The sequence below is a fragment of the Oncorhynchus clarkii genome, chromosome 7 (genome assembly GCF_045791955.1).
Source record: "Oncorhynchus clarkii lewisi isolate Uvic-CL-2024 chromosome 7, UVic_Ocla_1.0, whole genome shotgun sequence".
NCBI lineage: Eukaryota > Metazoa > Chordata > Actinopteri > Salmoniformes > Salmonidae > Oncorhynchus > Oncorhynchus clarkii.
Genome location: NC_092153.1, coordinates 10127141 through 10150871, shown reverse-complemented (window position 1 = coordinate 10150871; position 23731 = coordinate 10127141). Strand labels below are relative to the sequence as shown.

The 23731-nt window shown below is 49.8% G+C and overlaps 1 protein-coding gene across 2 annotated transcripts in view; it reads left to right on the top strand.

The window, feature by feature from the left end:
* The window catches only part of LOC139412857 (BCL6 corepressor), a 127303-nt gene that overhangs the window by 50169 nt on the left and 53403 nt on the right, over nucleotides 1–23731 (top strand). Inside the window, exons 4-8 of one of the 2 annotated variants that reach the window (XM_071159605.1) lie at nucleotides 699–4280; nucleotides 7403–7459; nucleotides 8109–8301; nucleotides 18153–18566; nucleotides 20768–21070. In XM_071159605.1, coding sequence (XP_071015706.1) covers nucleotides 699–4280; nucleotides 7403–7459; nucleotides 8109–8301; nucleotides 18153–18566; nucleotides 20768–21070 — 4549 coding nt within the window. The remainder of the gene's footprint in view (nucleotides 1–698; nucleotides 4281–7402; nucleotides 7460–8108; nucleotides 8302–18152; nucleotides 18567–20767; nucleotides 21071–23731) is intronic. The other variant, XM_071159606.1, reaches the window with a different exon arrangement.

Genomic DNA, 23731 nt, shown 5'->3' with positions numbered 1-23731 from the left:
ACATGTCGTTTGCCTGGCTGCCTCAAAGGCTTCTCTTCCCCTGTTAGGAATCAGCTGCAGCTAGCGCTTCCCTCTTACAAGAGCCAGATAGAGCAAGGATTCAATCCAAATGGCACCCTATTCCCTATATAGTGCACTGCTTTAGACCAGATTAGTTCTCTAAATAGGGAATAAGGTGCCATTTGCAAAGCAAGGCTCCATATTCTGCTGCTTGTCTCTCCAATGACCTTGACTTTCCCTTGTTGTAGAGTGGGTCCGGAGACGTGTTCTTAAGTGTTGTGGTTACAGTATGGAGATGGGCATTTTCAAATGGAGCTCTCTGTTAAATGAATCCCCCCGTGCTTGATTAATGGAGATTTATTACTAATGTGCTCCTAATGGAAATTCTACCAAATATACCCACGTCTCCAGCTAGTGGTCTCTTGATTTGTGTTAACTGTTTAAGAGGGTCTTACTACAGCTTTAAAAGTTGATAGTGGATCTATTTTTATTGAGGGGAAATTCAACTTATTATATTTCCAAAAGTGAGTTAATTCACTTTAATATTCTCTAATGTAATATCACAAGAGCTTGTCTAGTAGGACTCCACAGTATGCTGAGAAACCATAAACTTGTATAAATGAGAATATCATCCCTTTAGTGCTATAAGGCTCAGTCTCTCATCCCTCTCTTTTGCGCTGTGTGTTGTCTTGTTGCAGGTGGATGCGAGTGCTGCTTGCAGAATGAACCCGCTAGCTGCCCTGGGCATGGACCGTAGCAGCCTGATGAGGGAGAGCCTCCGCGTCCACGGAGGGATGGTCTACCCGGGCATCCGCACCTTGTCCGCCTCCGAAAAAGCCAGGGAGGGGGTCTCCTCCTTGCCCCTGGGCTACGACCTAGTCTACAAACCCGAAGGGTTGACCTTGGACGGCAGGAAGCCTGGTAACGGTTATGTGGGTCTGTATAAGAGCTCTCCCCCTGGGTTGCAGAGGCCTGGTGGAGGAGGGGAGGGCCTGGGAATGGAGCGGCGTGTGGGGCCTGGAGATAAACCCTCTGAGCTGGGCCTCAACGGCAGCAACGGCTTCCTGCGACTGCCCTGGGCAGTAAACCCGTACGCGGACCCCGGACTGTACCCCTTCCTGGACTCCTCCAAATACGCTGCCCTCAACATGTACAAGGCCTCGTTCCTGTCCCAGCCCTCACCCTACCTGCCCCAGCACCTGGGATATCAGTCCCTGTGTGGAGGGGCGGGGGGTAGCGCTGCTGGGGCAGAGCGCCTCTTCTACATGCCCCCGTACCCCCCGGCCCCCATCTCCTCCCCTCTGGCCCCTCCTATGAGGATCCCCATGGCCACGGTGGTCCCCAACACCCTCTCACCGATGCAGGGCCTGGGGCCCCGGATTCACCATGAGGCCTCCCCCTATGGGTCCCAGCTTCACCAGCAGCACCAAGCCCACCAGCAGTCCCAACCCCATCACCAGTCACATAGTGACAGGCAGCCCCAGTCCCAACCCCATCACCAGTCACATAGTGACAGGCAGCCCCAGTCCCAACCCCATCACCAGTCACATAGTGACAGGCAGCCCCAGTCCCAACCCCATCACCAGTCACATAGTGACAGGCAGCCCCAGTCCCAACCCCAGTCCCATAGTGACAGGCAGTCCCAGTCCCAACCCCATCACCAATCACACAGTAGAGACAGGCAGCCCCAGTCCCAACCCCAGTCCCATAGTGACAGGCAGCACAACAACAGCAGCAGTAGTAAGCTCAGCCGGACTTCCTCTAGTAAGAGCTCTGGCAGCAGCAGCAGCATTCACAACAGTAGCAGTATTACCAGTAGTAGTGCTGGGACTGGCATTAGCAGCAGCCTACCAGTGGACTCCACCCAAGCACTCATAATGCAGTCCCCCCGCACAGCCCCCCACCCTCCCCAGACCTCAGTCCCTCCCCCCTCTCCTCTCATAGACAACAGCACTTTGGACATCCAGAAGTCACTGTTCAGAAGCCCCCCCTGCTCCTCCACCACCACCACCTCTTCCTCCCCGTCGGTGTCCCATCCTTTCTACATGAGCAGCATGGCCTCTGAGCACCGCTCCCCGGTGCGGTCCGGCAGCAACACCCACAAAGCCAAAGAGCAGGGCAGCAGCTCAGAGCACAGGAATGTGGAGAAGAATGGGGAAAGGAAGCGGAGCCAGTCCCCTTTAAAGACTTTGTCCTCTGATAGACCAGCAGTACTACAGGCTCCTGCCAAAGACCCTGCGGACAAGCCTCTGGATCTGTCAGCCAAAATCCTGGAGTTGGAAGGCTCCCCAAACATATTCCCCCCAAAACTAGAGGCCTTGGCTAAGCTGGGCTACTCGCCCGCGGCTCGATACGGCTTACCCCCCAGCCGGGAGCTCCTCAAAGAGACCCTCTCCCCGTCAGGGGCTTCCTCCAAAACCTCTGAGAGGCCTGAGATCATTAGCACTTTACGCTCCTCCTGGGTGGTGCCCAGCCCGACCCCGGTCCACGACAGCTCCAGCTCAGACGCCAACCACAACAAAGACCTATCAGGCGTTATCAAACATAAAAACCTGGAGAACTTGTCTTCACAGCAGCAGCGAAGCTCTTCCTGTCCCAGGATAGGTGAGGTTGATGGGGCTGTCGCCCCCAGCCATGCCCCAGCTGTGGTAGCCCCTTCCTCTGCCTCCGCCTCTCCCAAGGTCAACTGTGATTGGCCAAGATCCTCCCCCAACTACTCTGAGACAGCCCCTTCTTCCAACAGAGTGGGCAGCCATCCCTCTTCTGGGAAGCCATTGAAACCCCTCAAGAAACCAGAGGCTCAGGAGATGCCCTTCAAACCCCAGCAGCCGCCCCACTTAGACAACAGCCATCCGTCCGACAACAGCCATCCGTCCGGCCACCCCCCTAGCCAACTCTACCTCCCCCAGAGTGACGGCTATCTGCCCCCTAGCCTAGCCTACGCTAATAGATACCTGCCCTACTCGGTCCAGGAGAGCATGTCCCTGCCCCACATGCCCATGCCAGGCAAAGGCCCAGTGTACCCCCACCCTGTTCTGCTGGGCAGCAGCAGCCTGTACCCACCCCGCCTGCCCCCCAAGCACGGCCTCCCGTACGGCATCCCCCACAGCCACGGAGACTACCTGACCTTCCATGACTCCCAGGAGATGGTCCACCCCCTCATGTCCTCGCCCCACACAGGCCTGGACCTCAAGACCAGCGAGCGCCTGCAGGAGCCCCGGTCCAGGCCCAAGGAGAAGATTTGGCAGCACCACGAGGACTCTGCCCCGGCCTACAAGACCCAGGCCCCAGACACTAAACACACCCGCAGGGGGGACAGAGAGACCGACAGGTCCACAGGCCTGGGCTCAAAGAGCCTCAACCACAAGCCCCTGACGGGAGCCAGAGAGGAGATAGTCTGTATCGACTTAATCCAAGACGATGGGGACAGCGACTCACCCCTGACCAAAGCTGTCTCTCCATGCGCTAAGAGAGGAGACCCTTCCAAACCTGTGGGTAGTGGGAGTATCAGGAGAAACGAGGGGAGAGAGGCAGAGCTCCAGCACATGCTCCGTACCGGCCAGGCTGTTGAACTCAGGCCAGGCCAGGCCCACAGGCAGGCAGAGCAGCAGCAACGCAGCCAGCTGTGGCTAGGCTTCCACCCTTCCTCCCTCCGTCCTGAGCCCCCCTCCCTCTCCCCCTGCCCTTTCCCCAGACATGAGGAGGACAGCCCCAGCCCTGCAGAGAGCAGCCCCATCTCTGACCTGCCAGAGGAGCAGACCCTTCGCTGTGCAAGGACTTCTGGAGATCGCACCTCTTGGAACCGTAGAGACCAATCTTTAGAGGGCCTTAAGAGCAGGGACTGTACTTTTGAGGACCCCACCTCTGTGGACCGTAGTTCTGGGGACCGCAGTTTCTGGGACCATACGCATGAGGACTGTACTTTTAAGGACCGCAGCTCTTGGGACCGTACACGTGTGGATCTTACATGTAGGGTCCGCTCTTGCGAGGACCGCACTTCCGCAGACCACTCTCCTAGGGAACGCACCTTGAACGAATCTGGGTTTAGGAATGAAAGGACCATGGACCACTACTCTGACCTGGACAAGGACATGCACACGGACACAGAGTCCCACGAGGGTGAGGAGTACGACGACCAAGGCTGCCCCAGGGCCAGGAGGTCCAGCCTGGCCAAGCGCATCGCTAACTCCTCTGGCTACGTTGGTGACCGCATCAAGTGTGTCACCACCGAGCTGTACGCCGACTCCAGCAAGCTGAGCAGAGAGCAGCGGGCACTGCAGGTAATCTCCCAGAACACATACATACCTAACCCTTTTAAAGTCTTTAAAATCATCTCCTTTCCTGGTTCCTACAGCGAAGCAGTATGTGTTGGCTTTTGTTCCAACCCAGGAAAAACACACCTGATTGAAAATCTAGATTTGGGATTTGATGATGACTTTCATCTGGTGTTTTAGCAGTTGGAACCACAAGTAAGGAAGACTGATAGGATGGGTCTTTCTAAGATTTCAGCCAGTCAGGTTTCACTGGGCAGATCTAAAGGAGATGGTGGTCCATAGAGAGCAGTGGAGTTGGAAGTACGAAGCTCTCAGCTCTGTATCAGCCTCCCTGCCCTGCCAAGCCCCGTTTCCACAAGCTCCAGTATAATTACTGCTGGCCGTTGCCTTGCCTCCCCTCTGTCTCCCTCCCTTCCGGCAATCCTCCCGCCTCCCTCACCCCCGCCCACGCTATGAGCCCGTGGAGCTGCCGTTCACTGCGGTGGTGTTTTAGTTCGCAGAGAGAGCGAGTGAACACAACACGCTGTGTGTGTGTGTGTGTGTGTGTGTGTGTGTGTGTGTTCCCGCGCTGCTCAGCCAGGCAGAAGCTAAGCTGCTGGCTGTGTGTGTGTGTGTGTGCCATGGCGGCCTGTCGGGCTCTTACAGCCCCGGGCTATTGTTAACCTGCGGGTGAGGCCTGGGGATGGGGGGATAGATGGTGCTGAAGGAGGGGAGAGGTAGAGCAGCCAGCCCCCTCCCTTCTCCCAGTCCCCAAAAGGCTCCTCTGTCCTCAAATTATACTCTGTTAACCTCCCCTGGGCCTCTCCCCCATCCTCCTCCCCCTAGCTCTGTTGGCTGAGCGCTGGGGTGCAGAGACAGCCTGGCTCTCTCAGCTCTGCTCTAGTGGAATCCTGGCCAATTCCCAGTCCTTCTCCGACGGTGGAGATTAGCACCCGCTAGCAGCCCAACCTCTGCTAAACCGACTCAGCCCTGCAACTAGAGCGGCTCTCGCCCCAACCCCAGCCCTATTCCCCAGCCTTATTCCCCAGCCTCATTCCCCAACCCCAGCCCTATTCCCCAGTCTTATGCATCAGCCTCATTCCCCAACCCCAGCCTCATTCCCCAACCCTAGCCTTATTCCCCAGCCTTATTCCCCAACCCCAGCCGTATTCCCCAGCCTCATTCCCCAGCCTCATTCCCCAACCCCAGCCTCATTCCCCAACCCTAGCCTTATTCCCCAGCCTCATTCCCCAACCCCAGCCTTATTCCCCAACCCCAGCCTTATTCCCCAGCCTTATTCCCCAACCCCAGCCTTATTCCCCAGCCTCATTCCCCAACCTCAGCCTTATTCCCCAGCCTCATTCCCCAACCACAGCCTTATTCCCCAGCCTTATTCCCCAGCCTTATTCCCCAACCCCAGCCTTATTCCCCAGCCTCATTCCCCAACCCTAGCCTTATTCCCCAGCCTTATTCCCCAGCCTCATTCCCCAATGCCAGCCTTATTCCCCAGCCTCATACCCCAACCCCAGGCTTATTCCCCAGCTTCATTCCCCAACCCCAGGCGTATTCCCCAGCCTCATACCCCAACCCCAGGCTTATTCCCCAGCCTCATTCCCCAAGCCCAGCCTTATTCCCCAGCCTCATTCCCTAACCCCAGGCTCATTCCCCAACCCCAGGCTTATTCCCCAGCTTCATCCCCCAACCCCAGGCTTATTCCCCAGCCTCATTAACCAATCCCAGGCTTATTCCCCAGCCTCATTCCCCAATGCCAGCCTCATTCCCCAGCCTCATTCCCCAACCCAAGGCTTATTCCCCAGCCTCATTCCCCAACCCCAGCCTTATTCCTCAGCCTCATTCCCCAACCCCAGCCTTATTCCCCAGCCTCATTCCCCAACCCCAGCCTTATTCCCCAGCCTCATTCCCCAACCCCAGCCTTATTCCTCAGCCTCATTCCCCAACCCCAGCCTTATTCCCCAAGCCCAGCCTTATTCCCCAGCCTCATTCCCTAACCCCAGGCTCATTCCCCAACCCCAGGCTTATTCCCCAGCTTCATCCCCCAACCCCAGGCTTATTCCCCAGCCTCATTAACCAATCCCAGGCTTATTCCCCAGCCTCATTCCCCAATGCCAGCCTCATTCCCCAGCCTCATTCCCCAACCCAAGGCTTATTCCCCAGCCTCATTCCCCAACCCCAGCCTTATTCCTCAGCCTCATTCCCCAACCCCAGCCTTATTCCCCAGCCTCATTCCCCAACCCCAGCCTTATTCCCCAGCCTCATTCCCCAACCCCAGCCTTATTCCTCAGCCTCATTCCCCAACCCCAGCCTTATTCCCCTGCTTCATTCCCTAATCCCAGGATTATTCTCCAGCCTCATTCCCCAACCCCAGGCTTATTCCCCAGCCTCATTCCCCAACCCCAGCCTTATTCCCCAGCCTCATTCCCCAACCCCAGTCTATTCCCAGCCCTATTTCCCAGCCTCAACCTTATTTCCCAGCCTCAGCCTTATTTCCCAGCCTCTGCCTCTGCTGCCTGGTCATTGATTTATCACTGAAATAATGTTTTTTATATGGGAGCCCAACAGGGAGGTTTCTATGACGCCCAAGATTGTGTGCTCCAGTGTTCATGTCTTTCGAGATTGGCATTTGGCTGTCAGAAACCCTGTTGTATTGAATTTGATCTATAGGCTATTATAAATTGGGTGATTTGAGCCCTGAATGCTGATTGGCTGACAGCCGTATACCACGGGTATGACAAAACATGCATTTTTACTGTTCTAATTACATTGGTAACCAGTTTATAATAGCAATTAGGCACCTCGGGGGTTTGTGAATTAGGCACCTCGGGGGTTTGTGGTTTATGGCCAATATACCACGGCTATACCACGGTTGCGTCGTGCATCAGAACAGCCCTTAGCTGTGATATATTGACCATATACCACACCAGTGTGGGCCTTATTGCTTAATTCACACCTCTGTTTACCTTGCTACTCTGACTTGTTTATTAAATCAATTCATATGCATAACTGTGTGATGTTAATAGGATGAGTTTTAATATTAATGAATGTCAGTTTTTTATATCACTGAAATGACAGGTGTATGACTGAAATGACTGGCCAAAAATATTGAGCACCCGTTTAATTCAATTACTTAGATGGAAGGCTTAACACAAGAGGACAGTAAATTAAGTCAACCTGCTGCTTACTGTGAGGTCAGTTCATTTACACTTCTTATTCCAAAATTTGACAAATTATTATTTTCATTTTGTTTTTTGCGGTTTCAGGAGTGTCGTAGAAGGATCAGGCTTTTCTGTCGTTGTTTTTGTGTGTTTCTGTTAGACAACCAGTCAGGAGTAAAAGTGGACAAGAGGCATGGAGTTCTGTTACCAGACCATAACTGTTTTATCGATGTCAATGTTGTTAGCTGTTGTTGAGGTGACCTCACTGTAAAGCATGAACGGCTACAGAGAGAGTCAACAGAGTCTAAAATGGCTTCCTTTCCTTGTCCCCTCTCCTTCCTCAATCTGCACTGATCTGATCTCACAACAAGTTGACAGGTGAAGGTTAAGAGGCTACATACCAAACAGCTCTCCAGAGGCTGGCGTTCACGCTGTCAGCTCTTGCATCCACGTTAGTGCAGATGACGGAAAGGAGACCATAACTAAAGGGAGGAAATAAGGGAAGGAGGAAGGAAGTCACTTTGGCCTTTGGGGACGCAGACCCTTAGTAGAGGAGCAGGGAAAGAGGCCTCGTGCAGAGAGAGAGAGAGAGAGAGAGAGAGAGAGAGAGAGAGAGAAAAAGAAAAAGAGAGCAGCGCAGGGTCGGTCTCATGACTGTGTGTGTGTGTGTGTGTGTCTGTAGCGTGCTATGCTGCGCTTCTCTGAGCTGGAACTGAAGGAGAAGGAGGGAGGAGGGGCCGCGGTGGACTTGGCAGACAGCCAGCGCGAGCGGAGAGAGGGGGATGGAGATGGAGGAGAGGACAGGGCGCGATGCCAAGGCCCAGCCAGAACGGGGCCAGGGGCCTCAGCCCTCACAGACGAGGCTGGGAAGGACGGTAAGAGGAACCCAGAGCACTCCACAACACACACACACACACACACACACACACACACACACACACACACACACACACACACACACACACACACATACACACATACACACATACACACACACACACACATACACACATACACACATACATACCTCAAAGAGCTGCTGCGTACTTCCTCCCTGCCTAGGGACAGCCCCAGAGCTGTAACACGGTGCAGCAGCTCGTAACCAGCGGATACGGGGAGGTAAACACATCCGCCCGACCTGCCTAGCCTCCCCCTCTCTCTCCTTTCCTCATGAGGGCTGACGGAGGGGTTTTTCTCTCTCTATTGTAACAAAACAGCCTTCATATTTAACCCTTCCCTGTCCTTCCTCCATAACAGGAGCTGCTTTGCATATGAAGCCACACCATTAGAATGCGTGGGAGAGGAATTTGGAGTCTATATTAAGGGAAGATATTTCAACACGCTGTGTGTTATAGCTCTTACGGCATAGTGCACGTCATATAGCTGTTACGGCATAGTGCACGTCATATAGCTGTTATGACATAGTGCAGGTCATATAGCTGTTATGACGTAGTGCAGGTCATATAGCTGTTATGACATAGTGCAGGTCTTATAGCTGTTATGACGTAGTGCAGGTCATATAGCTGTTATGACATAGTGCAGGGCATATAGCTGTTATGACATAGTGCAGGTCATATAGCTGTTATGGCATAGTGCAGGTCATATAGCTGTTACGGCATAGTGCACGTCATATAGCTGTTATGGCATATAGCTGTTATGACATAGTGCAGGTCATATAGCTGTTATGACGTAGTGCAGGTCATATAGCTGTTATGACATAGTGCAGGTCATATAGCTGTTATGGCATAGTGCAGGTCATATAGCTGTTATGACACATTGCAGGTCATATAGCTGTTATGGCATAGTGCAGGTCATATAGCTGTTATGACATAGTGCAGGGCATATAGCTGTTATGGCATAGTGCAGGGCATATAGCTGTTATGGCATAGTGCAGGGCATATAGCTGTTATGGCATAGTGCAGGGCATATAGCTGTTATGGCATTGTGCAGGTCATATAGCTGTTATGGCATGGTGCAGGGCATATAGCTGTTATGGCATAGCGCAAGTCATATAGCTGTTATGACATAGTGCAGGTCATATAGCTGTTATGGCATAGTGCAGGTCATATAGCTGTTATGACATAGTGCAAGTCATATAGCTGTTATGGCATAGTGCAGGTCATATAGCTGTTATGGCATAGTGCAGGTCATATAGCTGTTATGACATAGTGCAGGTCATATAGCTGTTATGGCATAGTGCAGGTCATATAGCTGTTATGACATAGTGCAAGTCATATAGCTGTTATGGCATAGTGCAGGTCATATAGCTGTTATGACATAGTGCAGGTCATATAGCTGTTATGGCATAGTGCAGGTCATATAGCTGTTATGGCATAGTGCAGGTCATATAGCTGTTATGACATAGTGCAGGTCATATAGCTGTTATGGCATAGTGCAGGGCATATAGCTATTATGGCATAGTGCAGGTTATATAGCTGTTATGACATAGTGCAGGGCATATAGCTGTTATGACATAGTTCAGGTCATATAGCTGTTATGACATAGTGCAGGTCATATAGCTGTTATGACATAGTTCAGGTCATATAGCTGTTATGACAGTGCAGGTCATATAGCTGTTATTGCATATTGCAGGGCATATAGCTGTTATGGCATAGTGCAGGTCATATAGCTGTTATGGCATAGTGCAGGTCATATAGCTGTTATGACTTAGTGCAGGTCATATAGCTGTTATGGCATAGTGCAGGTCATGTAGCTGTTATGGCATAGTTCAGGGCATATAGCTGTTATTGCATAGTGCAGGTCATATAGCTGTTATGGTATTGTGCAGGGCATATAGCTGTTATGGCATAGTGCAGGGCATATAGCTGTTATGACAGTGCAGGTCATATAGCTGTTATTGCATAGTGCAGGGCATATAGCTGTTATGACATAGTGCAGGTCATATAGCTGTTATGGCATAGTGCAGGGCATATAGCTGTTATGGCATAGTGCAGGGCATATAGCTGTTATGGCATAGTGCAGGGCATATAGCTGTTATGACATAGTGCAGGTAATATAGCTGTTATGGCATATAGCTGTTATGACATAGTGCAGGGCATATAACTGTTATGACATAGTGCAGGTCATATAGCTGTTATGACATAGTGCAGGTCATATAGCTGTTATGACATAGTGCTAGTCATATAGCTGTTATGACATAGTGCAGGGTGTATAGCTGTTATGACATAGTGCAGGGCATATAGCTGTTGTGGCATATAGCTGTTATGACATAGTGCAGGTCATATAGCTGTTATGGCATATAGCTGTTATGACATAGTGCAGGTCATATAGCTGTTATGACATAGTGCAGGTCATATAGCTGTTATGGCATATAGCTGTTATGACATAGTGCAGGTCATATAGCTGTTATGACATAGTGCAGGGCATATAGCTGTTATGGCATAGTGCAGGGCATATAGCTGTTATGGCATAGTGCAGGTCATATAGCTGTTATGGCATAGTGCAGGTCATATAGCTGTTATGACATAGTGCAGGTCATATAGCTGTTATGACATAGTGCAGGTCATATAGCTGTTATGGCATAGTGCAGGTCATATAGCTGTTATGGCATAGTGCAGGGCATATAGCTGTTATGGCATAGTGCAGGTCATATAGCTGTTATGACATAGTAAAGGTCATATAGCTGTTATGACATAGTGCAGGTCATATAGCTGTTATGGCATAGTGCAGGCCATATAACTGTTATGACATAGTGCAGGTCATATAGCTGTTCTGGCATAGTGCAGGTCATATAGCTGTTATGACATAGTGCAGGTCATATAGCTGTTATGACATAGTGCAGGTCATATAGCTGTTATGACATAGTGCAGGTCATATAACTGTTATGACATATTGCAGGTCATATAGCTGTTATTGCATAGTGCAGGGCATATAGCTGTTATGGCATAGTGCAGGGCATATAGCTGTTATGGCATAGTGCAGGTCATATAGCTGTTATGACATAGTGCAGGTCATATAGCTGTTATGGCATAGTGCAGGGCATATAGCTGTTATGGCATAGTGCAGGTCATATAGCTGTTATGGCATAGTGCAGGTCATATAGCTGTTATGACTTAGTGCAGGTCATATAGCTGTTATGGCATAGTGCAGGTCATGTAGCTGTTATGGCATAGTTCAGGGCATATAGCTGTTATTGCATAGTGCAGGTCATATAGCTGTTATGGTATTGTGCAGGGCATATAGCTGTTATGGCATAGTGCAGGGCATATAGCTGTTATGACAGTGCAGGTCATATAGCTGTTATTGCATAGTGCAGGGCATATAGCTGTTATGACATAGTGCAGGTCATATAGCTGTTATGGCATAGTGCAGGGCATATAGCTGTTATGGCATAGTGCAGGGCATATAGCTGTTATGGCATAGTGCAGGGCATATAGCTGTTATGACATAGTGCAGGTAATATAGCTGTTATGGCATATAGCTGTTATGACATAGTGCAGGGCATATAACTGTTATGACATAGTGCATGTCATATAGCTGTTATGACATAGTGCAGGTCATATAGCTGTTATGACATAGTGCTAGTCATGTAGCTGTTATGACATAGTGCAGGGTGTATAGCTGTTATGACATAGTGCAGGGCATATAGCTGTTGTGGCATATAGCTGTTATGACATAGTGCAGGTCATATAGCTGTTATGGCATATAGCTGTTATGACATAGTGCAGGTCATATAGCTGTTATGACATAGTGCAGGTCATATAGCTGTTATGGCATATAGCTGTTATGACATAGTGCAGGTCATATAGCTGTTATGACATAGTGCAGGGCATATAGCTGTTATGGCATAGTGCAGGGCATATAGCTGTTATGGCATAGAGCAGGTCATATAGCTGTTATGGCATAGTGCAGGTCATATAGCTGTTATGACATAGTGCAGGTCATATAGCTGTTATGACATAGTGCAGGTCATATAGCTGTTATGGCATAGTGCAGGTCATATAGCTGTTATGGCATAGTGCAGGGCATATAGCTGTTATGGCATAGTGCAGGTCATATAGCTGTTATGACATAGTAAAGGTCATATAGCTGTTATGACATAGTGCAGGTCATATAGCTGTTATGGCATAGTGCAGGTCATATAACTGTTATGACATAGTGCAGGTCATATAGCTGTTATGACACATTGCAGGTCATATAGCTGTTATGGCATAGTGCAGGTCATATAGCTGTTATGACATAGTGCAGGGCATATAGCTGTTATGGCATAGTGCAGGGCATATAGCTGTTATGGCATAGTGCAGGGCATATAGCTGTTATGGCATAGTGCAGGGCATATAGCTGTTATGGCATTGTGCAGGTCATATAGCTGTTATGGCATGGTGCAGGGCATATAGCTGTTATGGCATAGCGCAAGTCATATAGCTGTTATGACATAGTGCAGGTCATATAGCTGTTATGGCATAGTGCAGGTCATATAGCTGTTATGACATAGTGCAAGTCATATAGCTGTTATGGCATAGTGCAGGTCATATAGCTGTTATGGCATAGTGCAGGTCATATAGCTGTTATGACATAGTGCAGGTCATATAGCTGTTATGGCATAGTGCAGGTCATATAGCTGTTATGACATAGTGCAAGTCATATAGCTGTTATGGCATAGTGCAGGTCATATAGCTGTTATGACATAGTGCAGGTCATATAGCTGTTATGGCATAGTGCAGGTCATATAGCTGTTATGGCATAGTGCAGGTCATATAGCTGTTATGACATAGTGCAGGTCATATAGCTGTTATGGCATAGTGCAGGGCATATAGCTATTATGGCATAGTGCAGGTTATATAGCTGTTATGACATAGTGCAGGGCATATAGCTGTTATGACATAGTTCAGGTCATATAGCTGTTATGACATAGTGCAGGTCATATAGCTGTTATGACATAGTTCAGGTCATATAGCTGTTATGACAGTGCAGGTCATATAGCTGTTATTGCATATTGCAGGGCATATAGCTGTTATGGCATAGTGCAGGTCATATAGCTGTTATGGCATAGTGCAGGTCATATAGCTGTTATGACTTAGTGCAGGTCATATAGCTGTTATGGCATAGTGCAGGTCATGTAGCTGTTATGGCATAGTTCAGGGCATATAGCTGTTATTGCATAGTGCAGGTCATATAGCTGTTATGGTATTGTGCAGGGCATATAGCTGTTATGGCATAGTGCAGGGCATATAGCTGTTATGACAGTGCAGGTCATATAGCTGTTATTGCATAGTGCAGGGCATATAGCTGTTATGACATAGTGCAGGTCATATAGCTGTTATGGCATAGTGCAGGGCATATAGCTGTTATGGCATAGTGCAGGGCATATAGCTGTTATGGCATAGTGCAGGGCATATAGCTGTTATGACATAGTGCAGGTAATATAGCTGTTATGGCATATAGCTGTTATGACATAGTGCAGGGCATATAACTGTTATGACATAGTGCAGGTCATATAGCTGTTATGACATAGTGCAGGTCATATAGCTGTTATGACATAGTGCTAGTCATATAGCTGTTATGACATAGTGCAGGGTGTATAGCTGTTATGACATAGTGCAGGGCATATAGCTGTTGTGGCATATAGCTGTTATGACATAGTGCAGGTCATATAGCTGTTATGGCATATAGCTGTTATGACATAGTGCAGGTCATATAGCTGTTATGACATAGTGCAGGTCATATAGCTGTTATGGCATATAGCTGTTATGACATAGTGCAGGTCATATAGCTGTTATGACATAGTGCAGGGCATATAGCTGTTATGGCATAGTGCAGGGCATATAGCTGTTATGGCATAGTGCAGGTCATATAGCTGTTATGGCATAGTGCAGGTCATATAGCTGTTATGACATAGTGCAGGTCATATAGCTGTTATGACATAGTGCAGGTCATATAGCTGTTATGGCATAGTGCAGGTCATATAGCTGTTATGGCATAGTGCAGGGCATATAGCTGTTATGGCATAGTGCAGGTCATATAGCTGTTATGACATAGTAAAGGTCATATAGCTGTTATGACATAGTGCAGGTCATATAGCTGTTATGGCATAGTGCAGGTCATATAACTGTTATGACATAGTGCAGGTCATATAGCTGTTCTGGCATAGTGCAGGTCATATAGCTGTTATGACATAGTGCAGGTCATATAGCTGTTATGACATAGTGCAGGTCATATAGCTGTTATGACATAGTGCAGGTCATATAACTGTTATGACATATTGCAGGTCATATAGCTGTTATTGCATAGTGCAGGGCATATAGCTGTTATGGCATAGTGCAGGGCATATAGCTGTTATGGCATAGTGCAGGTCATATAGCTGTTATGACATAGTGCAGGTCATATAGCTGTTATGGCATAGTGCAGGGCATATAGCTGTTATGGCATAGTGCAGGTCATATAGCTGTTATGGCATAGTGCAGGTCATATAGCTGTTATGACTTAGTGCAGGTCATATAGCTGTTATGGCATAGTGCAGGTCATGTAGCTGTTATGGCATAGTTCAGGGCATATAGCTGTTATTGCATAGTGCAGGTCATATAGCTGTTATGGTATTGTGCAGGGCATATAGCTGTTATGGCATAGTGCAGGGCATATAGCTGTTATGACAGTGCAGGTCATATAGCTGTTATTGCATAGTGCAGGGCATATAGCTGTTATGACATAGTGCAGGTCATATAGCTGTTATGGCATAGTGCAGGGCATATAGCTGTTATGGCATAGTGCAGGGCATATAGCTGTTATGGCATAGTGCAGGGCATATAGCTGTTATGACATAGTGCAGGTAATATAGCTGTTATGGCATATAGCTGTTATGACATAGTGCAGGGCATATAACTGTTATGACATAGTGCATGTCATATAGCTGTTATGACATAGTGCAGGTCATATAGCTGTTATGACATAGTGCTAGTCATGTAGCTGTTATGACATAGTGCAGGGTGTATAGCTGTTATGACATAGTGCAGGGCATATAGCTGTTGTGGCATATAGCTGTTATGACATAGTGCAGGTCATATAGCTGTTATGACATAGTGCAGGTCATATAGCTGTTATGGCATATAGCTGTTATGACATAGTGCAGGTCATATAGCTGTTATGACATAGTGCAGGGCATATAGCTGTTATGGCATAGTGCAGGGCATATAGCTGTTATGGCATAGAGCAGGTCATATAGCTGTTATGGCATAGTGCAGGTCATATAGCTGTTATGACATAGTGCAGGTCATATAGCTGTTATGACATAGTGCAGGTCATATAGCTGTTATGGCATAGTGCAGGTCATATAGCTGTTATGGCATAGTGCAGGGCATATAGCTGTTATGGCATAGTGCAGGTCATATAGCTGTTATGACATAGTAAAGGTCATATAGCTGTTATGACATAGTGCAGGTCATATAGCTGTTATGGCATAGTGCAGGTCATATAACTGTTATGACATAGTGCAGGTCATATAGCTGTTCTGGCATAGTGCAGGTCATATAGCTGTTATGACATAGTGCAGGTCATATAGCTGTTATGACATAGTGCAGGTCATATAGCTGTTATGACATAGTGCAGGTCATATAACTGTTATGACATATTGCAGGTCATATAGCTGTTATTGCATAGTGCAGGGCATATAGCTGTTATGGCATAGTGCAGGGCATATAGCTGTTATGGCATAGTGCAGGTCATATAGCTGTTATGACATAGTGCAGGTCATATAGCTGTTATGGCATAGTGCAGGGCATATAGCTGTTATGGGTGAACTTCCTCTCTGGATGTTTTGGAAACCAGTGGACATCGCACGCAGTGGCACGCGTTGCCATGGTGAACCCCCCTTTGTGTTGCCATGGCGCAGACGCTGTCATTATGGGGTGCGCGCCGTGCCGAGCGGAGTAGCATGAGTCATATGATGCTGTTTGCCAGATGGAGAGATATTTGGGGCGCTGGCAGGACAGGACCTGGGGGGATGGGTGTGTGTGTGTCCCAGAGCAGGGCCAGTACAAGGGCAGCCCTGTGAGGCAGCACAGCATGTAGCCAGGGTCTGGGCTACAGCCAGAGAAAGAGAGAGAGAGAAAGCGAGTGGAAAGATAGAAGGGGAAAAAGAAAGAGCGGGCGATGGAGAGCAGACACCCCCACCAGCTGCCTTTGATCCAAGCGGCTGCTTTAGAGCCTGGAGACATTCTCAAGGAGCCTTTTACAGCCCCGGACATGCAGAGGAGGGAGGGAGGTCTGGAAAAGTGAGAGAGGACAGAAGGAAAGAGAGAGGGCAGAGAGAAGGGGAGAGAGGGCAGAGAGAAGGGGAGAGAGGACAGAGAGAAAGAGAGAGGGCAGAGAGAAGGCGAGAGAGGACAGAGGGAAAGGGAGAGGGCAGAGAGAAGGGGAGAGAGGACAGAGGGAAAGAGAGAGGGCAGAGAGAAGGGGAGAGAGGACAGAGGGAAAGGGAGACGGCAGAGAGAAGGGGAGAGAGGACAGAGGGAAAGAGAGGGCAGAGAGAAGGGGAGAGAGGGCAGAGAGAAGGGGAGAGAGGACAGAGGGAAAGAGAGAGGGCAGAGAGAAGGTGTGAGAGAGAGAGCTGAAAGCAGCAGTGGGTGGGAATAGGGGGCAGAGCTGGAAGCCAGCCCGAGCTGATGTTTGAAGCTAATTTGAGCCCAGGGAGTCGGAAAGACCCAGTCGCTCGCTCTCTCGCTGCCTCTCTCTCTCTCGCTGCCTCTCTCTCTCCCTCGCTGCCTCTCTCTCTCCCTCGCTGCATCTCTCTCTCCCTCGCTGCATCTCTCTCTCTCTCGCTGCCTCTCTCTCTCTCGCTGCCTCTCTCTCTCTCGTTGCCCCTCTCTCTCTCTCTCGCTGCCTCTCTCTCTCCCTCGCTGCCTCTCTCTCTCTCTCTCTCTCTCTCTGCCTCTCTCTCCCTCTCTGCCTCTCTCTCCCTTGCTGCCATTCTCTCTCTCTCTCTCACTGCCATTCTCTCTCTCTCTCACTGCCATTCTCTCTCTCTCTCGCTGCCTCTCTCTCTCTCTCGCTGCCTCTCTCTCTCGCTGCCTCTTTCTCTCTCGCTGCCTCTCTCTTTCTCGCTGCCTCTCTCTCTCTGCCTCTCTCTGCCTCTCTCTCTCTGCCTTTCTCCCTCTCTCTCTCTACCTCTCTCTCTCTCGCTGCCTCTCTCTCCCTCGCTGCCTCTCTCTCCCTCGCTGCCTCTCTCTCTCTCGCTGCCTCTCTCTCTTTGCCTCTCTCTCTCTGCCTCTCTCTCTCTCTCTCTCTCCCTCTCTCTCTCTCTCTCTCTCTCTCTCTCTGCTTCTCTCTCTCTCTCTGCCTCTCTCTCTCTGCCTCTCTCTCTGCCTCTCTCTCTCTCTCGCTGCCTCTCTCTCTCGCTGCCTCTCTCTCTCGCTGCCTCTCTTGCTGCCTCTGTGTGTGGGAAGAGCATTGTGGGCCTCTGCCAAACATAAGGGTGGCTTCTGCCTCTCTTTCTCTCTCTCTGCCCCTCTCTCTCTCTGCCTCTCTCTCTCTCTCTCGCTGCCTCTCTTGCTGCCTCTGTGTGTGGGAAGAGCATGGTGGGCCTCGGCCAAACATAGGGGTGGTTGCTGGGCTGGTTAGTGGCTGCTGTTTGTGTGGGGAGTATTTTCTACCTCGTCTTGAGACTGGACCAGCGGTCATCATTTTAAACTGATTTAGTTTGATGAGAGTGCTGTGGTTTCTCCAGTGCTGCTCAGTGTATTTGATTATCCCCCTTCTGTGTGTGTGTGTGCAGGTGTGCAGCTGACGTGCCCCAACAACAGAGTGCCTGTTCTCCAGCGATGCCCACACTCCGAGGGCCTCCCACCCAGAGAGAGGGAGCAGGCTGGCCCCGACCTGGAGGAGAGGAAGAGGGGGATGATGCTGGAGAAAGAGGAGAGGGTGTGTGTGCTCCCACGGGAGCGGTCTGCCAGCCTGCCCACGGTCCCAGTGGAAAGGCTGGCCCAGAAGGATGCCAACCCTGGCATCATGCCCACCATGCCAGCCTCCATGCCCACCGCGGTGCCTGGCAGGAAACACGCATATGCCCTGGAACCGTGCCAGCCACTCCAGGCCGACAGCCAGGGGAAAGAGCGGGAGGAAAATGAGGGAGAAGAGGAGAAGGAGGAGACGATGGATGTTCCATCCAAAAGAGCCAGGCTAACCAACGGTAAGGGCCCTCGTCATGGATCTACACTCCTCAAAAAAATAAAAGGAAAAACTTAAACAACACAATGTAACTCCAAGTCAATCACACTTCTGTGAAATCAAACTGTCCACTTAGGAAGCAACACTGATTGACAATAAATGTCACATGCTGTTGTGCAAATGGAATAGACAACAAGTGGAAATTATAGGCAATTAGCAAGACACCTCCAATAAAGGAGTGGTTCTGCAGGTGGTGACCACAGACCACTTCTCAGTTCCTATGCTTCCTGGCTGATGTTTTGGTCCCTTTTGAATGCTGGCGGTGCATTCACTCTAGTGGTATCATGAGACGGAGTCTACAACCCACACAAGTGGCTCAGGTAGTGCAGCATGGCACATCAATGCGAGCTGTGGCAAGAAGGTTTGCTGTGTCTGCCAGCGTAGTGTCCAGAGCATGGAGGCGCTACCAGGAGACAGGCCAGTACATCAGGAGACGTGGAGGAGGCCGTAGGAGGGCAACAACCCAGCAGCAGGACCGCTACCTCCGCCTTTGTGCAAGTAGGAGCAGGAGGAGCACTGCCAGAGCCCTGCAAAATGACCTCCAGCAGGCCACAAATGTGCATGTGTCTCCTCAAACGGTCAGAAACAGACTCCATGCGGGTGGTATGAGGGCCCGACGTCCACAGGTGGGGGTTGTGCTTACAGCCCAACACCGTGCAGGACGTTTGGCATTTGCCAGGGAACACCAAGATTGGCAAATTCGCCACTGGCGCCATGTGCTCTTCACAGATGAAAGCAGGTTCACACTGAGCACATGTGACAGACGTGACAGAGTCTGGAGACGCCGTGGAGAACGTTCTGCTTCCTGCAACATCCTCCAGCATGACCGGTTTGGCGGTGGGTCAGTCATGGTGTGGGGTGGCATTTCTTTGGGGGGCCGCACAGCCCTCCATGTGCTCGCCAGAGGTAGCCTGACTGCCATTAGGTACTGAGATGAGATCCTCAGACCCCTTGTGAGACCATATGCTGGTGCGGTTGGCCCTGGGTTCCTCCTAAAGCAAGACAATGCTAGACCTCATGTGGCTGGAGTGTGTCAGCAGTTCCTGCAAGAGGAAGGCATTGATGCTATGGACTGGCCTGCCCGTTCCCCAGACCTGAATCCAATTGAGCACATCTGGGACATCATGTCTCGCTCCATCCACCATAGTCTGTCCAGGAGTTGGCGGATGCTTTAGTCCAGGTCTGGGAGGAGATCCCTCAGGAGACCATCCGTCACCTCATCAGGAGCATGCCCAGGCGTTGTAGGGAGGTCATACAGGCACGTGGAGGCCACACACACTACTGAGCCTCATTTTGACTTGTTTTAAGGACATTACATCAAAGTTGGATCAGCCTGTAGTGTGGGTTTCCACTTTAATTTTGAGTGTGACTCCAAATCCAGACCTCCATGGGTTGATAAATTTGATTTCCATTGATAATTTTTGTAATTTTGTTGTCAGCACATTCAACTATGTAAAGAAAAAAGTATTTAATAAGAATATTTCATTCATTCAGATCTAGGATGTGTTATTTTAGTGTTCCCTTTATTTTTTGGAGCAGTGTATTTACCTCTCCATTATTCTTCCCTTCCTCTTTCTCTCCCTCCTTCCTCATCCCTCGCTCAGTGACCCCCATCCTGTCTGTCATCACTCTCTCCCCGGCCTGGATTCATCTGCTTTCATGTGGCTGGGCTCTCTCACTCCTTCTCTCCCTCTCTCCCTCTGTCGTTCTCTTTTGTGGTGGTGTCTTTCTCAGTCTTTTCATGTAGTGTGATGTGTGTTCAGTTGCCTACACGAAACCAAACACACACACACTCAGCTGTGATTCGTCAAGGGGCTCTGCGGTGTCGTGCTTCACAAACAGACTAGTTTGGTTTCAACCCAAAATAACCTTCTGAGCATCGCTACTTTATTTAAAACTCTGTGGAATTGCTCCCATTTGTTGTTAACAGGGGGTTGGAGGTGAGCTCTTTCACAACAGCACAGCTTTTCATTTAAAAACAAATGTTTAACTTCTTTTATTAGCTGAGCTTCCAATGCAACTAAATTCATTAGATTCAAGCGCATTTCGTTACAATTCGTGCCTCTTTATTTGGAAAGGATCAACTGGATTTTTCCACCCAAATGTAATGACTGACTTGGTTTCCCAAACGTTGATTTAACCTCTGGTCGTCCATCTCCCCAGGCCCCACTGAGCCCGTCCCAGAGGAACTAAAGAACCTCAAGGTGTGTATCGAGCTGACCGGCCTCCGACTCAGCAAGCCCCGCCTCGCCCAGGAGCTCAGCCAATGGCAGGCCGCCACCCAGAGGTCGACAGAGGTCAACGGAAGCATGGCCATGATGACGATCCTGCCCAACGGGTGCCCGGAGGTTGGCTTCACAGACAGGAAGGTTGCCTCACAGGAAGACCGGAGCCTGAAACGCAGGTCAGAGGTCAACGGCCACGCCTGGTGCCATGAAACGTTTGGTCACGGCGACATCGAGCGAGGTACGTTAAAACAAAGTTGATAAAAATGGCTTATTTTGGGTCTTCTAGAGTTTGGGTTTTCGTATAATATTCATCCATCCAACTATCCTTTCTGGCAGATGTTGACAACAGTTTTCAGTTGAGTCACGGAGGCATTGGGATGTGTGGATGTGGAATGCATGATAATCATGTTCTTTACAACCGTCCATAAAGAACAATAACCCCACCTTTTATTGACTCAACATCAATAAAAGCCACTCCAGCGCTGTAGCGTTGAGTCACTCACTGCATTCAGCACCATGAATGTATTTCACTGCACATTTCACTGCACCTATTTTATTAGTTAAACATTTTGGGGACGAGCTTTGCTCCCATCTTCCACCTTTTTCATTGTAGGCTACGGGCGTGTTGCCTTGGCTAAATGACCTTGAAGATTGGCCTGTCGCCAGCTAGCTAGCGTAGTCTACGTGTTGTATGTTCCCTTCGGGGGTACAGAGAGAACAGAGGTCAGGGGAGTGGGCTGAGCAGTGAAGGTGAAACACCAGGTGTTGGTGTGGTAACGAAGGCAGTAGGCAGCCGTTTTGGGGATATGTTAGTGGTTGTCTGGGTGACAGACGGCTTGTACCTCTCTCCTTCTCTCTCTCGCTCTCTCTCACACAACGTTCTCTCTCTCTCTCTCCCACTACCTCTCTCTGGCACTTAAACGATATCGCCGTGGCAACTCGTGCCTGGGCATAATGAGGCGTGAGATTCCACCGTTAATAACACTGGTAGTTCAACCAGCAGTTCTCTCTCTGCTTTTTCCTGGGGGTTTTTCTCTCCGCCAGCCAGTGTATTTTTTCCCCCTCTCTCTCACTTTCTCATCTCAGCGTCTCCAATTTAGCATCCCTGATTTATTTCTGCTAGTCACCTGTTCATTCCTTCTCTCGCCTCTATCTTTCTCCTATCTCTCTCCTTGATATCGTATCCTCCTTCCTTGTCTTCAGTAAAGAGTCTAACTGTGTGAGCACCACTCACGGCTCCTCTGACGTATGGAACATGCAGAGGTGTGTGTCAGTCAAACTGCTCTTCTCTGAATTGCTTTTCAGCCGTGTTGCATTCTAATGGTTGTTTAACGAACCAACACACACACACACACACACACACACACACACACACACACACACACACTCAACGGTCCACAAATAGATATCCGCTTTGCATCAGACACACACACTCCTTCGCATCCCCTGTGCTACACACACCCCTCAGTCAGACACACACACACACACATCCTCTGTGTAAGTGACTAGACACTACACACACACACCCCACCCTTTCCATTAGTCTCGTTTGTCAGGGCGTTTAGAGGTGTGTTCAAAGCTCCTCCACGTTGTCCCAGGGTTTGTCAGGGCGTTTAGAGGTGTGTTCAAAGCTCCTCCACGTTGTCCCAGGGTTTTTCAGGGCGTTTAGAGGTGTGTTCAAAGCTCCTCCACGTTGTCCCAGGGTTTTTCAGGGCGTTTAGAGGTGTGTTCAAAGCTCCTCCACGTTGTCCCAGGGTTTGTCAGGGCGTTTAGAGGTGTGTTCAAAGCTCCTCCACGTTGTCCCAGGGTTGTCAGGGTGTTTAGAGGTGTGTTCAACGCTCCTCCACGTTGTCCCAGGGTTTGTCAGGGCGTTTAGAGGTGTGTTCAAAGCTCCTCCACGTTGTCCCAGGGTTTTTCAGGGCGTTTAGAGGTGTGTTCAAAGCTCCTCCACGTTGTCCCAGGGTTGTCAGGGTGTTTAGCGGTGTGTTCAAAGCTCCTCCACGTTGTCCCAGGGTTTGTCAGGGTACGTTGACTCATTTGAAGATGTGCAGCTCCACCCCAGGCAGATAAGAGCCCTGTTAGACCTTGAGTGGTGTAAAAGGGGTTGAATAGGATGAGGGGTGACATGATGTTTAAAGTGGGTTCTCTAAGCCCTGGAGGAAACACAACAGTACAGGGTATTAATTACACCTTATTGGAGAAGGGAAGCGGTTTACACACCACACATGCTTTAGTGCGCGACACCTCTCTGGGGACTGTTCCCTGTGCTGGGGGGAGGGAGGGGGGGTCAGAGGTAGCTAGGGGATAATAGGCATCGCCCTGCATACTGCGAGACAGGTTGACACACACACACACACACACACACACACACACACACACACACACACACACACACACCACACATGCTTTAGTGCGCGACACCTCTCTGGGGACTGTTCCCTGTGCTGGGGGGAGGGAGGGGGGGTCAGAGGTAGCTAGGGGATAATAGGCATCGTCCTGCATACTGCGAGACAGACATGCACACACACACACACACACACACTAAACAATAGGAATTGTTTAGTGGTAAGCAGAACATGTGCCTATTGTTGTCATGGTACCCAGTCTGTCCATAGAGTTCTTGAGAGACGCACACAAAATAGAATGTCATTTTTTCCTCACACCATTTAGCCCCTCCTCCATTTAGCCCCTCCTCCATTTTGCCCCTCCTCCATTTACTAGGAAAGAGCTGTGGTGTTTGACCAGGTAAGTGTGAGAACGAGTGCGTGTGTGTGGTGGATTGGCCTCTCCCCTCTGGATATCCTCAGAGGAGGAGAGAGGAGGAGGAGGAAGGCCATTTGCAGCGAGCCTCCCGCCCAGCACGATAAATCATTTACCAGATGGACGAGTTAAACCTCCC